This window comes from Anomaloglossus baeobatrachus, chromosome 3 (genome assembly GCF_048569485.1).
Source record: "Anomaloglossus baeobatrachus isolate aAnoBae1 chromosome 3, aAnoBae1.hap1, whole genome shotgun sequence".
NCBI classification, from domain to species: Eukaryota; Metazoa; Chordata; class Amphibia; order Anura; family Aromobatidae; genus Anomaloglossus; species Anomaloglossus baeobatrachus.
In genome coordinates this window covers 135,987,890-136,004,072 of record NC_134355.1, presented here as the reverse complement: position 1 = coordinate 136,004,072, position 16,183 = coordinate 135,987,890, and the positions used below count along the sequence as shown (strand labels likewise).

At 49.1% G+C, this 16,183-nt stretch overlaps 1 protein-coding gene across 1 annotated transcript in view; it reads left to right on the top strand.

The window, feature by feature from the left end:
- Nucleotides 1-22: 22 nt before the first annotated feature.
- CEBPZOS (CEBPZ opposite strand) overlaps nucleotides 23-16,183 on the top strand; it is a 38,154-nt gene continuing 21,993 nt past the window's right edge. The window contains exons 1-2 of the mRNA XM_075338142.1: nucleotides 23-255; nucleotides 1,572-1,671. Of these exons, the coding sequence (XP_075194257.1) occupies nucleotides 253-255; nucleotides 1,572-1,671 (103 nt within the window). The 5' untranslated portion in view covers nucleotides 23-252. The remainder of the gene's footprint in view (nucleotides 256-1,571; nucleotides 1,672-16,183) is intronic.

Below are 16,183 nucleotides of genomic sequence, written 5' to 3'. Positions count from 1 at the left end.
TGCTCCAAGTAGCCATCTTAGATATGGGCAAGGCTGGAGACTGTAGCTGTCTGGTTGAAAACTACGAAGTGTAACTATAAGTAAAGCACATCCTGACGACAGCTCAACTTCACCTTCCTGCGCTGTAGCTATGGATCCCCTAGCAAGTTCTGAAGAGCAATTTAATTGCCAGTAACTGTAATGGTGGTTGCAGGAGGCAACATGTACTAATGTGACCGAGATGCACCATCTAGAGGGAGTCACTGGTGTATAATGGTGAGTGTGCAGGGTCTGATCACCGGGAAAATGCGCCTTTTTGCATACTCCAAATAAAAAGGAAGCTCTCCCCTTCTCCTCTACCCCTTGTAGCTGCTCCCAGGGCATAGAAGAGTAATGAGATCCAGGACCAAAGACTTCTCACTTAAACTGAACAATTTCAATAATCTCTTGTCAATTACAAAGAAATATACCAGCAGGCATTATGGCTGCCACAGGTCCCCCGTATTAGTGTGTGCCCACCACAGCTCCCCTGTAGCAGTGTCTATCCATCACAGGTCTGCCGTAGCAGTGTCTGCTCACCGCAGGTCCCCCGTAGCAGTGTCTGCCCACTGCAGGTCCCCCGTAGCAGTGTCTGCCCACCGCAGGTCCCCCGTAGCAGTGTCTGCCCACCGCAAGACCCCTGTAGTAGTGTCTGCCCACCGCAGGACCCCCGTAGCAGTGTCTGCCCACCGCAGGACCCCCGTAGCAGTGTCTGCCCACCGCAGGTCCCCCGTAGCAGTGTCTGCCCACCGCAGGTCCCCCGTAGCAGTGTCTGCCCACCGCAGGTCCCCCGTAGCAGTGTCTGCCCACCGCAAGACCCCCGTAGCAGTGTCTGCCCACCGCAGGACCCCCGTAGCAGTGTCTGCCCACCGCAGGACCCCCGTAGCAGTGTCTGCCCACCGCAGGTCCCCCGTAGCAGTGTCTGCCCACCGCAGGTCCCCCGTAGCAGTGTCTGCCCACCGCAGGTTCCCCGTAGCAGTGTCTGCCCATCACAGGTCTCCCGTAGCAGTGTCTGCCCACCGCAGGTCCCCCGTAGCAGTGTCTGCCCACCGCAGGTCAACCGTAGCAGTGTCTGCCCACCTCAGGTCCCCCGTAGCAGTGTCTGCCCACCTCAGGTCCCCCGTAGCAGTGTCTGCCCACCTCAGGTCCCCCGTAGCAGTGTCTGCCCACCGCAGGTCCCCCGTAGCAGTGTCTGCCCACCGCAGGTCCCCATGTAGCAGTGTCTGCCCACCGCAGGTCCCCCGTAGCAGTGTCTGCCCACCGCAGGTCCCCCGTAGCAGTGTCTGCCCACCGCAGGTCCCCCATAGCAGTGTCTGCCCACCTCAGGTCCCCCGTAGCAGTGTCTGCCCACCTCAGGTCCCCCGTAGCAGTGTCTGCCCACCTCAGGTCCCCCGTAGCAGTGTCTGCCCACCTCAGGTCCCCCGTAGCAGTGTCTGCCCACCATTGATGCCCCCGTAGCAGTGTCTGCCCACCACAGATGCCCCCATACTTGTGCTTTTCAAAAGAATGATAAAAAACAAAAATGGTCACTTCTACTATTTTCTTGCTAACAGGTGAAGCTTAATACCAACCTTGTGAAGGGGGTGCTGGCCCTTGAACTTGCTGGTGTCATTGGCGCATATCTGCTGTACTTCAAAATGGATTCAAGCCAAGGTTCGGCTGATTACAGGTTTTCTCAATTTACAAATATATAATTTAATATCTGTTCACATGTCCATTTATGTTTTCCATTTGTCTTTTCTTTTTAGAAAACATAAACAGAATTAACGTCATGTACATTTCTGTTTCAAGTGGAAGCAGAGGGGCCCATTTATTTCTATGCGGCTCAATCTAGTTTCTGTTTGTTGTTGTGTTCTTAGGGTTTTTTTCTGGGAAAAAAAAATCCTACAAACAGAACTTTTTTTTTTCTTTGTTCTAAAAATAAACGAAAAACAGACTGATCCCTAATAGAAATCTATGGACCCTCTGCTTCCGTTTCAAGCAGGAGTGCACAGGACGCTAATTCCATTTGTCATTTCTAAAGGGAACAGACAAATGAAAAAAAAATAAACGGACATGTGAACAAAGCCTAAGGCTGCTTTCACACATCCGTTTTTTGCCATCAGGCACAATCCGGCAAATTGTGGATAAAACGGATCCGGCGTCAGATCCGTTTTATTCCCCATAGACTTATATGAGCGCCAGATTGTGCCGGATAGCCTTGCGTTGCATGCGTCATCCGGCGTAATTTTTTCGTCCAGTTGCCGTCCAGCATGCAACATTTTTTGTCTCCGGCAAAAAAACGTACCACGCCGGATTCTGTGACGTCCGGCATGTTCTATAATGGAAGCCTATGTGCACCGGATCCGTCGTCATCCGGCATATGACTGAATCCAACGTCGAAAAACGGAAGGAACACATGGAAAGAACTGATGTGACGGATCCGTTTTTTCGTCACATCAGTTTTTTCGCCGGGTTGTGCCCGACGGCAAAAAACGGATGTGTGAAAGCAGCCTAAGACTTGTTTCACACAAGCACATTTGTCATCCACATCTCATTCATTTTACCCAGATTGAAATACAGGGCTGTTCTTATAAACATTTTCTCAAATCCATTTTTTAAAATACAGCATGCGCTTTTTCCATCCATTTTACACATAGAATGCGCCCGTGTCTATGTGCAATGCTTTAAATAGAAATGCATTTGTTTTGCATTTATATTTACATTTATTGCTATTATTTTCTAAAGTGTAAAAATTGATCAATTTTTCCTAACAAACATATAATGAATGAAAACACAGGTGCAAATACTGATAACACCTACAGAACGTGTATAGCGTTAATAGCCAAAACATCAATTTTGATTAAAAATATATTTTTATTTGAGAACAATTACAATAAGTAAGCAGATAATACATTAAGAAAATAATTAGGGGATAAGCTAAGAACATTGCTCTTCAACATGCCATCCACATAGTAAATACGTGTGTGTATACCACATATACTGAAAAATGCAAAAGGCAGGGAAGAATATTCACTGAAATCATTAACTGAAGTGAAAGATTCCAGAAATGGAAGTTTGTAGAATCTACCACTAGAGGTCACTGTTGTGCAAAAAATACAATTAGTTAAGGTTTGTTTGAAAAAAAAATATATATATATTTATATTATATATATATATATATATATATATATATATATATATATATAATATATATATTATATTAGACATAGATGGATAGAGAGATGTGTGTGTGTGTATGTATGTATATGTGTGTATATATATAGATAGATAGATAGATAGATAGATAGATATGGATTACTTGATACTTAAATATATTTATTACACAGAACCAAAAAATAGATCTTAGTTATTGCATATGTGACGCCCCTGACCTTATCTGGGTGTCACAGGGAACTGCACTCCTTTTTCTTATGGTGCAGAACTCATCCTCCATGGTTCCGGGATCCTAACTCTGGTATTGTTCCCATCAGCACACAAATCCTAGACACACCTCACACCACACCCTCTCAGGCACAAAAGTGGGTGGTCTAGCTGGAAAAAGGCCACCCGCCCAGGGGTCAGGCAGACTGGTGGGAGGGACATAGTCAGTTGAGTAGGAGCCCTCAGAGAGTGAGGAGCTGGGGGAGTTGTAGCTCCCTGGGAGACTTTGGTTAGGTCGCAGAAGGTGGTCTGGGACTGGAGGAGTCAGAGACCCGGTCGCAGGGTATTGAAAGAGGGTGCCCAGACTTAGTTTTGGAGAACGGTTGGCACCTGAAAGTCCAGTAACTGGACCGGTACCGAGCACGGCAAGGTACTGAACGCTAGATCAGGGAGTAGCTTTACCCCACCTGATATTTAACCTGTGGAGGATAGTCTCTTTATGAACTTTCCCCAAGAGCTCCTAGATTGAAGGCACCAACACAACGAGGGGGCTAGGGCTTTCCAGCTTATACGGCCCACTGAAATCCCAAGTGTCAGCCATCGAGAGCACAGCTCCTTTATTTAATTGTAGGGAGCGAGACCCCGAAAGCTTCAGGCTGAGGGGTGTCACGCTCCCCGGGTCCTCTGCTCCGTTCCCCGGCTCACCTGCCACGCTCCCCGCTCTCCAGCCTCCGGTGCCCGTACTTCCCAGGCCCCCTGGTCTCCGCTCCCGGCGCCCGACGGCTTCCCAGTCCCTGGCCGGCTCCCCTGCGTCCTCTTCTCAGCTTCCTGCCCTGGCTTCTGGCACCCGGGCCGCGCGCATGCGCATTAGGGCGCGCGCGCGGTCACTGACACTTTCTTAAAGGGCCAGTGTCAATTAACAGGAAATGATGCACACAGGTACAGGGTATATAGGGGGTTAATGTCCAAGGGAGCAGGGCCTGTTCTTCGTGTTTTCCCAAGCTAGGAGTCAGGTCTCCTTGTGTTCTGTGAGATACTTACCTCTCTGTCTCCTAGAGCCGATCCTGCATCGCCATCCGGTCCTGCGGTACCTCGAACCCCGAACGCTGCCCATCTGCCATCCTGACAGTCTGTACCATCTCGGATCCCTGCGGTGACCTGTCATCTCGCTCCATCGGTTCCGGACCCCGCCTGACACCATCACGGCTTCCGAACCAGAGCTCCGTCACCCGGACCACCATCAGTGACCTCGTGATCCCAGGGACTTCTCCGTTTTCTCCCAGTGCACGGACTGTCCTAATACCTACAGTGCTCCGGCTACCGGACTCCTTTCCCTCATCCGGGATTTCGGCCCAGTGGATCCACCTCCAGGGTCTACCCGTCCATCTGGCCCTAACAGTAAGAACAGGCCATGGATCCCGCCGAAGCACTAGCGGCCTTGCAAGAGGAACTCCAACGCCAGCGTGAAGTCCAGACCCGCATGCTGAACTTTATGACTTCCGTGGACACCCGCCTGACCACGCTACAAGCGGCAGTCACGTCTTCAACATCCCGAGCCTCCACTAGTCAAGCCACGACCCCCGCTCCCGTGGCTGCCTCTTCGGATGCTTCCAGACTGCGTCTGGCCTCACCACCCCGGTACGCTGGAGATCCCAAGACCTTCAGGGGGTTTATAAACCAATGCTCCCTCCATTTCACGCAGCTGCCACATCTGTTTGCCTCCGACCAAGCCAAGGTCGCCTTCATCATGTCTCACCTAGAGGGCGAGGCACTGGCGTGGATGAACCCCTTGTGGGAGAAGGAGGAACCTATGACCAAGAACCTCCAGGAGTTCCTGCAGGCCTTTCGCAGCACCTTTGACGAACCCGGACGCGCCTCCGCGTCTGCGTCATCACTTCTCCGGTTACGTCAGGGAACACTGACGGTGGGTCAATACGCCATCCGTTTCCGCACCTTGGCTTCAGAACTCGGGTGGAATAACGAGGCCCTAACCGCCGCCTTCTGGGAAGGACTATCAGGTCGAATCAAAGATGAGCTGGCTGGACGTGATGTACCGTCCACCCTGGACGCCCTGATTACCCTAGCGACTCGAGTAGACATACGCTTTCAGGAGCGGTCTAAAGAGGTATCCCGTGAGAGACGTCCGGTTCGGCATTCCTCTCCTCCTCAGAAGCCCGCCGTACTCCAGTCAACGGCCTCTGGTGTCTCCGTCCATGAGCCCATGCAGATCGACCGTGTGCGACAGTCTGAACAACGTCGAGCAGAGCGGCTCGCCAAGGGTCTTTGCTTTTACTGCGGAGAGGGCACACACCTGCTACGCGCCTGTCCAGAGAGACCGGGAAACTCCAAAGCCTAGGGTTGGTAGGAGAGGCCACCCTAGGTGCTGGGACTCTCTCAGACCCAGTTACATGGACTGTGCAAGTGACAACGGGAGAGACGCGGTTTACGGCTGAGGCGTACCTCGATTCTGGGGCAGCAGGCAATTTCATCCAGCAGGCCACGGTGGACAAGTACCAGGTGCCTGTTACTCCACTTGACAAACCCCTCGTGATAGCCTCTGTGGATGGGAGACCCCTCTCTGACACCATCTCCTGGATCACCAAGCCGCTTGAACTGCGTATCGGTGCTCTGCACACCGAGAACATCGCTCTCTATGTCCTCCCACATATGTCACATCCAATCCTTCTGGGCCTTCCCTGGTTGCGGACACACGAGCCTTCAGTCAGCTGGGGCACTGGCGATATCACTCGATGGGGGTCTTCTTGCCATGAGAGATGTCTGAAGACCATACAACCCATCCGGCGACCTCCGGTTCCCGAGTCCCTACCGGGACTGCCCTCAGCCTATTGGTCCTTCGTGGACGTATTTGATAAGAAGGAGTCCGAAGTACTTCCGCCACATCGTCCTTATGATTGTGCCATTGACCTGCTCCCGGGAACTACACCACCTCGAGGACGGATATATCCACTGTCTCCAGCCGAAACAAGGGCCATGTCTACGTACATCACAGAGAGCCTGGCTAAGGGATTCATCCGGAGATCCTCCTCTCCTGCTGGAGCAGGCTTTTTCTTCGTAAAGAAGAAAGAGGGTGACCTACGCCCATGTATAGACTACCGGGGATTGAACCTAATCACCGTGAAAAACAAGTACCCCCTGCCGCTCATCCCCGAATTGTTTGATTGGCTCAGAGGAGCTCGTGTGTTCACCAAGTTGGATCTTCGGGGTGCCTACAACCTGGTCCGTATCCGCTCAGGGGATGAATGGAAGACCGCGTTCAACACTCGCGATGGGCACTATGAATACTGCGTGATGCCCTTCGGCCTGTGTAACGCACCAGCAGTCTTCCAAGAATTAGTGAACGATGTGTTTCGAGACCTTCTCTACGTCTGTGTGGTGGTATATCTGGATGACATCCTTGTCTTCTCTCCGGACCTCCAGACCCACCGAGAGAACGTGCAACTGGTTCTACAAAGACTGAGAGAGAATCGTCTGTACGCCAAGTACGAGAAGTGCGTCTTCGAACAGTCTTCTCTCCCCTTCCTGGGGTACCTCATCACCGATACCGGACTACAGATGGATCCAAAGAAGGTCTCCTCCATTCTCAACTGGCCTCCCCCTTCTGGACTGAAGGCAATCCAACGCTTTCTGGGATTCGCTAACTATTACCGCCAGTTCATTCCTCACTTCTCGGCTCTGACTGCTCCTCTCTCCGCCTTGACCAAGAAGGGGGCTAATCCAAAGGACTGGTCACCTGCGGCCGACGCCGCGTTTGGCGCTCTTAAGCAAGCCTTTGCCTCCTCTCCTGTACTCCACCGTCCAGAGTTAAACCGCCAGTTCATCTTGGAGGTGGATGCCTCCTCCTCGGGAGCCGGAGCAGTGCTCATGCAGAAGTCCTCCTCCGGGAAGATGGTGACGTGCGGTTTCTTCTCCAAGAGCTTCTCCGCGCCTGAACGCAATTACACCATCAGTGACCGAGAGCTATTGGCAGTCAAACTGGCTCTGGAGGAATGGCGCTATCTTCTGGAAGGGGCAGTGTACCCTGTCATTGTGTACACGGACCACAAAAACCTGGAATACCTGCGGACTGCTCAGCGACTGAACCCACGGCAAGCCAGGTGGTCCTTGTTCTTTGCCCTGTTCGACTTCCAGCTTCATTTCCGACCCGCGAACAAGAATGTACGCGCTGATGCCTTGTCTAGGTCTTTCGTGCCCGTGGAACAGGAGGAAGAGACATCTCAACCTATCATCTGTCCAAGTAAGATTATTCCGGTGGCTCCTGTCACCCTGGCCCAGATACCGCCCGGGAAGACCTATGTCTCTGAGACTGATAGGCAAAAAGTGTTACACTGGGGCCATGCCTCGAAAACAGCCGGTCATGCAGGTCAGAAGAAAACATGGACTGCTATTGTACGTCATTACTGGTGGCCATCCCTTCGCACGGACGTCGCCTCTTTTGTCTCTGCCTGCTCCTCCTGTGCCCGGAACAAGACACCCAAACACCTGCCATACGGCCGTCTTCTGCCTCTGCCCATACCCTCAGTTCCCTGGCAACACATAGCGATGGACTTTATTACAGACTTGCCATTGTCCTCCGGACACACAGTCATATGGGTCGTGGTGGATCGGTTCTCTAAAATGGCCCATTTCGTTCCTATGGCTGGACTGCCCTCTGCTCAGGAACTCGCGGACGCATATATACAACACATCTTCCGCTTGCATGGCTTTCCATCACACATTGTGTCCGACAGAGGAACTCAGTTCACCTCCCGCTTCTGGAGGGCTCTCTGCAAACATCTGGGAGTGACTCTGGACTTTTCTTCGGCCTACCACCCTCAGTCGAACGGCCAAGTGGAACGGGTCAATCAGATATTGACCTCTTTCTTACGACACTACGTCAACGCCCATCATGACGATTGGTCCACGCTTCTTCCTTGGGCTGAATTCTCCCATAATCACCACGTCAGTGAGTCCTCCTCCAGTTCTCCCTTCCATGTCGTCTACGGACTTCAGCCGTCTGTCCCATTGCCTGTATCCTCATCCTCGGACATCCCTGCTGCTGATGCAGTACTCCGTGACTTTACAACCATTTGGGACTCAGTTAAGGCGTCCCTTGCACGGGCAACCCTGCGGATGAAGAGACACGCGGACAAGAGACGCCTGGATCCTCCGTGTTTCTCTCCGGGAGATCTCGTCTGGCTTGCTTCCAAGTACATCCGACTGAAGATACCATCCTACAAGCTGGGACATCGCTACATCGGACCGTTTAAAGTCCTCGGCAAGATCAATGAGGTCTCCTACAAACTGCAGCTCCCGGCCACGATGAGAATACCCAACTCCTTCCACGTCTCTCTGCTCAAGCCGGTTGTCCTTGGTCCCTTCTCCGCTGCCGCCAGTCCGGCTCCTCCTCCTATTGCTGAGGACGACATCTATGCGGTAAGAGATATCGTGGCCATGAAGACCGTACGTGGTCGGCAGTTCTTCCTGGTGGACTGGGAAGGGTATGGTCCTGAGGATAGGTCCTGGGAGCCCAAGGAGAACGTGGGCACTCCTCTGATCCGTGCCTTCCTGTCCCGGTTGCGGGGAGGGGGGCGTGGGGTGGGGGGGTACTGTCACGCTCCCCGGGTCCTCTGCTCCGTTCCCCGGCTCACCTGCCACGCTCCCCGCTCTCCAGCCTCCGGTGCCCGTACTTCCCAGGCCCCCTGGTCTCCGCTCCCGGCGCCCGACGGCTTCCCAGTCCCTGGCCGGCTTCCCTGCGTCCTCTTCTCAGCTTCCTGCCCTGGCTTCTGGCACCCGGGCCGCGCGCATGCGCATTAGGGCGCGCGCGCGGTCACTGACACTTTCTTAAAGGGCCAGTGTCAATTAACAGGAAATGATGCACACAGGTACAGGGTATATAGGGGGTTAATGTCCAAGGGAGCGGGGCCTGTTCTTCGTGTTTTCCCAAGCGAGGAGTCAGGTCTCCTTGTGTTCTGTGAGATACTTACCTCTCTGTCTCCTAGAGCCGATCCTGCATCGCCATCCGGTCCTGCGGTACCTCGAACCCCGAACGCTGCCCATCTGCCATCCTGACAGTCCGTACCATCTCGGATCCCTGCGGTGACCTGTCATCTCGCTCCATCGGTTCCGGACCCCGCCTGACACCATCACGGCTTCCGAACCAGAGCTCCGTCACCCGGACCACCATCAGTGACCTCGTGATCCCAGGGACTTCTCCGTTTTCTCCCAGTGCACGGACTGTCCTAATACCTACAGTGCTCCGGCTACCGGACTCCTTTCCCTCATCCGGGAGTTCGGCCCAGTGGATCCACCTCCAGGGTCTACCCGTCCATCTGGCCCTAACAAGGGGTCACTCAGAAACATCTAAACATAGTTCATGGAGGTAGGTCCAGAACCATCAGCAATACCAACGGGGACGGATTCCCGGACGAGCTCCCCAGAGTGGCAGCGGCACCCAGAGACTTGGTTTACTCCTGTGTCAGGGTCTGCTTAATAATTGCATCAACATCCACACGGCCTGCGTGAGTACGCTGCTCTCCCCTGCGTCCTGCCTGCCCACACAGCCCGCACCACGCCATCCTCTTACCTATTCTGTAGAGTCTTGGGGTCTCCCCTGCCCGTGGAGGGAACATCATCTGGCTGCCCCGCTCCATCTCCCCTGGGCAGCCGCAGTACTCCCCTTACCACGAACCACGGGTGGCTTCACAAACTCTCTTTTGTAAATATTCCCCTTTTACTTTTCGAAGTGGCCACAAGCCCCCGGGTTCGGAGACCCTTGAGCCACAGCAACCCCGGATCTGAGCAGTTCGACTGCTGCAGGGGCGGTACGCATAAATCCAAAGGATATCAAGATGATGCTAAACTGGTCAAATACTGAGGCCTCCTGTCTCATTATACGTCCATAGGCCTCATTCAGACGTCTGTTTTTTATGTACCTGCTTCTCACAAATAGAACGTGCACCCATTATAATCTATGGGGCTGTTCACATATCCTTATGTAATGGATCATGGATCAAAATGAATCCATAGATTTTAATGAGTCATGGATCAAAATAACTCATTCACATCTATGGGTCCCTGAAAAATCACTGGCAGCACACGTCATCCATATGCAGTCCGTGATGAACATTGCAATATATAGGAAAAGCTTTAGAATTTATATTTATTTTTCCATATTTCAAAGTGACTGATGAACACTAGTTTCAGGAATAGTTAGTGTGCACACAGCCCTGTATGTAGGTGCTGGTAGACGGGATGTTGAATCCCCAATACTACTCAATTATAAAGTTCACCGCACTCTTCAAAGGACTTCATGCAATAGTATTTATTTAGTTACATAGACAGGTGATGGATAGTTGAGGGTACAGGAAATAGAGACACAGGGACGTTTCCATCTATTTGGTCTTTTTCCAAAAAAGTCGCTGAAAGTAAAAAAAAATATAAACATTAATATAGACACTGTGCAAGCATTAGAGTTGATATATATACGGTACATATATACATATATAAACAGATGTATACGCAAAATAATTGAACAATAATAAATAGGAGCAAGCATCTAATCATGGTAACCCATAGATCTATGTAAGGGTTAGAGTCAATATACTATAAGATTATATATGGTGCCAAGAGAGAAGTATGCTGTGAATATAAAGGTTTACCTCTGGTGTGTTGTAGCAAGGGGGCTCCCGCGCCTGTGTCCCAGCTGATCTGTCTGTGAGCTGTATACAGCGTGAAATTGGAGTTTAAATAGCTGGCCTCCTGGATGAGAGGGGGGGATGGACACCTGGCAATGCAGTGTGCGCAGGCATGGGGATTATTGTAAGAGCCGCGCAAACGTGGTCTCATGGTGAGCAAACGTCACACAACCTATACGACGGAAACCGGCGCATGCGCACTGTGTTCTGTGTGTGACTTAGAAAAAATATAAGTCGTGGAATCGCGCAGACGCAGTGGGTTCTGTGTCAGACTCATATATTCTTTAAGTCTGATACAGAACCCACTGCGCCTGCGCGATTCCACTGACTCTTATATTTTCTAAGTCCTACACAGAACCCACTGCGCCTGCGCCTGGACACTCTGTTTTGCTTTGTTCATGATAGTACAACTGCGTTATGTCAGCCAGAATTTCCGGGTGTATTTTAGCTGTCATATGGGTGTTTCGACAGTATTTGAAATGGATCTGTCAGCAAAGGCAGCTTACAAGGCGCATAAGTGCACTCACCAATGGACCAAAACTGTACTAAAACATTTTACGCTATAAGCTAACGAGTGATGAGAGAATACAATCTGCCCATACCTGTGTGTCGGGTGGATTTTTGTGTTCCTTCCTCTCGCCTCCTTATTCTGCAGGGACTGATAGACTGATGCATGTACAACGGGTGAAATAAGTATTGAACACGTCACCAGGTTGGTAACTAAATATATTTCTAACGTTTCCTTCATACATCCGTGTTTCCGACACAGACTCACGTAGACCAATTAAAATCAATGGGTCTGCGCACACGTCCATGTTGTGACATGGTCCGTGTGGAGCAATGTATGTCCTTGTTATCTACATGGCGACATGTCCGTTTTTCTCCATTAGCACGGATGTCACACAGACTGCACATTGATGTGATCCATGTGACATCAGTGTGACACGTACCAGAGAAAACACAAGTGACATAAAAGTAAAGCATTTTTATACGTACCTCTCTCCGCTGCTGCGGTCTCTGGCGCTGCTGTCACTTGCTTCCGGGTCCCGCTCATTATGCTCATTGCATATTCACTGTACTCACCGCTGACTCAGAAGTAACAGCAGCACCGGCGACAGGTAAGTATACCAGCTCATACTGTCCGTGTGCTATCCAGATACCACCCTGATAGCAAAAAGGACAGCACATGTAAAATACACACATACGCACCTTTAACACTGACCATGCAAAAAGTTAGTATTTTGCACGGACATGTGAAAGAGGCCTAAATGTGCCATTGCCATGAATTCATCATCAGATGTTGGAAAGAATCCATCCAATCCACACCACACAGGCAAAGAAGTCAAACCATAAATGTCCATAAATTTAGTCAAGTGTAATAATGAGAAATGACACAGTGAAAAAGCATTAAAAGGGAACCTGTCAGGTGCAATATGCAGGCAGAACCACAAGCAGTTCTGGGTGTATATTGCTAATCCCTGCCTAACCGTCCCTGTATACACTAGATAAAGAGAGCTTTAGAAAAATTATTTCTAAAGATCACATATGGTATGCTTATGAGGCCAGCGACTAGTCGCAAGGGCGTTACTTCCCTTGGCTAGTCGGCCCACGTAGCATGTTAGCATGCCCCTGTGGGTGTACTAACATGCTAATGAATGCGCAGCGACGCCGCACATACCTTACTATTGACGGCAGCCGGAGGAGGATGGATGCGCACTGGGCATGATCCAGAGACCCCAGGACTTCCGATCATGCGCACTAAACTGATGCTGGGTGTAAGTTTCCCGGATTCAGTGAGGTATAGTGCGCATGACCGGAAGTGCTGAGGACTCCAAATCATGTGCAGTACGCATTCAGCCTCTGCCGGCCGCCATCAGTAGTGAGGTATGTGTGGCGTCGCTGCGCATTCATTAGCATCTTGGTACGCCCACAGGGGCGTGCTAACATGCTATGTGGGCCGACTACGCAAGGAAATTAACGCCCTTGCGACTAGTCGCTTGCCTCATTATCATATAAGAAACGATCTTTAGAAATACCTTTTTGCAAAAGCCATGGATGTCATGAGACCAGCTGAAATCTATCAGTAATTAGAAAGCAATCCTGCCACTTAATGAAAAATATCAGCTGGCTCAACTCATGGCATATAAAAAGGTGTCTCATTACCAAAGTTCCACACAAGAAACATCTCATGGTGGGTAAAACCAGTGATCAAGATCTTCACGACCTTATTGTTGCAAACATATTGTGATGGTATTGGTTACAGAAGAATTTCTAAACTACTGAAGGTTCCAGTGAGCACTGGAATCAGCAGGTACAATAGTTTCAAACAAAACAATAAGTAATGCACTTAACCTCCATGACCGGTATGCACGATCACCATGAAGATTTTATTGCTGAACAAAAAGCATGTTCAAGTACTATTAAAGTTTGCTCCGCAACATTTAGACAAGTCTGTGAAATACTGGGAAAATATAGTCTGGTCATATGACACCAAAATTGAACTGTTTAGATGCCATAATACACCCCATGTTTGGAGGCCAAAAGGAACTGCATATCACCCCAACACAGCATACCAAAAGTGACGTTTTGGAGGTGGGAACAACATGGTGTAGGGCTGTTTTTAGATATACACTGTGTGCTGAATTAATAGGAAAGTTGTATTTTAGAGGATTTTTTTATTATTGATCAACAACTATGTTCTCAATCAACCCAAAAGACTCATAAATGTCAAAGCTTAATATTTTTGGAAGTTGGAGTGGTTTTTTTTTTTAGATTTGGATATCTTAGGAGGATATCTGTCTATGCAAGTTACTATTACTGTGCAGAATTATTAGACAACTTAATAAAAAACAAATATATTCCCATCTTACTTGTTTATTTTCACCAGGTAAACCAATATAACTGCACAAAATTTAGAAATAAACATTTCTAACATGCAAAAACAAAACCCCAATTAGTGACCGATATAGCCACCTTGCTTTATGATGACACTCAACAGCCTACCATCCATAGATTCTGTCAGTTGCTTGATCTGTTTACGATCAACATTGCGTGCAGCAGCCACCACAGCCTCCAGACACTGTTCCAAGAGGTGTACTGTTTTCCCTCCCTGTAGATCTCACATTTTATGAGGGACCACAGGTTCTCTATGGGGTTCAGATCAGGTGAACAAGGGGGCCATGTCATTATTTTTTCATCTTTTAGACCTTTACTGGCTAGCCAGGCTGTGGAGTAGTTGGATGCATGTGATGGAGCATTGTCCTGCATGAAAATCATGTTTTTCTTGAACAATACCGACTTCTTCCTGTACCGCTGCTTGAAGAAGTTGTCTTCCAGAAACTGGCAGTAGGTCTGGGAGTTGAGCTTCACTCCATCCTCAACCCGAAAATGTCCCACAAGTTCATCTTTGATGATACCAGCCCATACCAGTACCCCACCTCCACCTTGCTGGCGTCTGAGCCGGAGTGGAGCTCTCTGCCCTTTACTGATCCAGCCTCTGGCCCATCCATCTGGTCCATCAAGAGTCGCTCTCATTTCATCAGTCCATAAAACCTTTGAAAAATTAGTCTTAAGATATTTCTTGGCCCAGTCTTGACGTCTTATCTTATATTTCTTGTTCAAAGGTGGTCGTTTTTCAGCCTTCCTTACCTTGGCCATGTCCCTGAGTATGGCACACCTTGTGCTTTTTGATACTCCAGTAACGTTGCAGCTCTGAAATGTGGCCAAACTGGTGGCATATGGCATCTTGGTAGCTTCACGCTTGATTTTCCTCAATTCATGGGCAGTTATTTTGCGCCTTTTTTGACCAACACGGTTCTTGCGACCCTGTTGGCTATTTGCCAATGCTTGATTGTTCGGTGATCACGCTTCAAATTGTGGCAATTTCAAGACTTCTGCATCCCTCTGCAGGACATCTCACAATTTTGGACTTTTCAGAACCCGTCAAATCTCTCTTCTGACCCATTTTGCCAAAGGAAAGGAAGTTGCCTAATAATTAAGCACACCTTATATACGGTGTTGATGTCATTACACCACACCCCTCCTCATTACAGAGATGCACATCACCTGATTTACTTAATTGGTAGTTGGCTCTCAAGCCTATACAGCTTGGAGTAGCACAACATGTATACAAAGTATGACGTGATCAAAATACTAATTTGCCTAATAATTCTGCACACAGTGTATAGCACTGGCAAACTTCATGTAATTGAAAGAAGGAGGAATGGAAAAATGTAATAAGTCATTCTTGATAAATCTCTGCTGCCATCTACCAGGATGATGAAGATGAAGAAAGGATGGCCATTTCAGCAAGACAATAATCCCAAACACACAGCCAAGGAAACTCTCAATTGGTTCCAGAAAAAGAAAATAAAGCTACTATAACGGTCCAGCCAATCATCTGACCTGAATCCAATAGAAAATTTATGGAAGAAACTAAAGCTCAGAGTTCATAGAAGCAGCCCACAGATACGTTATGGAGTGTTTGTGTGGGAGAATGGTCTAAAATAACACCTGAGCAATGCAGGCAACTAGTGTGTCCATACAGGAGGCGTCTTGAAACTGTCATAATCAACAGAGGGTTTTAAATGTTTCCCTGTGTCATTTCCCATAATTACACATCATCAAATTTATGGACATCTATAATTTGATTCCTTTGTCTGTGTGGATTGGATGGGTTGTTACCGACAACTGGTGAGAAATTCATGTCAATAGCACCTTTAGAAATATATTTAAAAAATGTGACATGTTCAATACTTCTTCTTTTATGTGCTGTACATCCATTCATCTCCTGCATACAATGAACTCATCGTCTACCATGATGCATTCCTTAATTGCACCTATTATACTCACTTATATATCACCATCATATTCCGTAGTACTTTACAGATATTACCACCACTGTCCCCATTGGGACTCGCTATATAAATTCCCTATTAATGTCTTTGGCATGTAGGAAGAGACCAGGTTGAATCCCATGCAAACATCAGGAGAACATACAGATGTTCTTAGTGGGATTAGAATCCAGGACCATTGATCACTGTAGGGTGTATACATTGCTAACCACTGAGCCACTGGGCTGTCCATGGAAAGCACTGTGTAGATGAAAT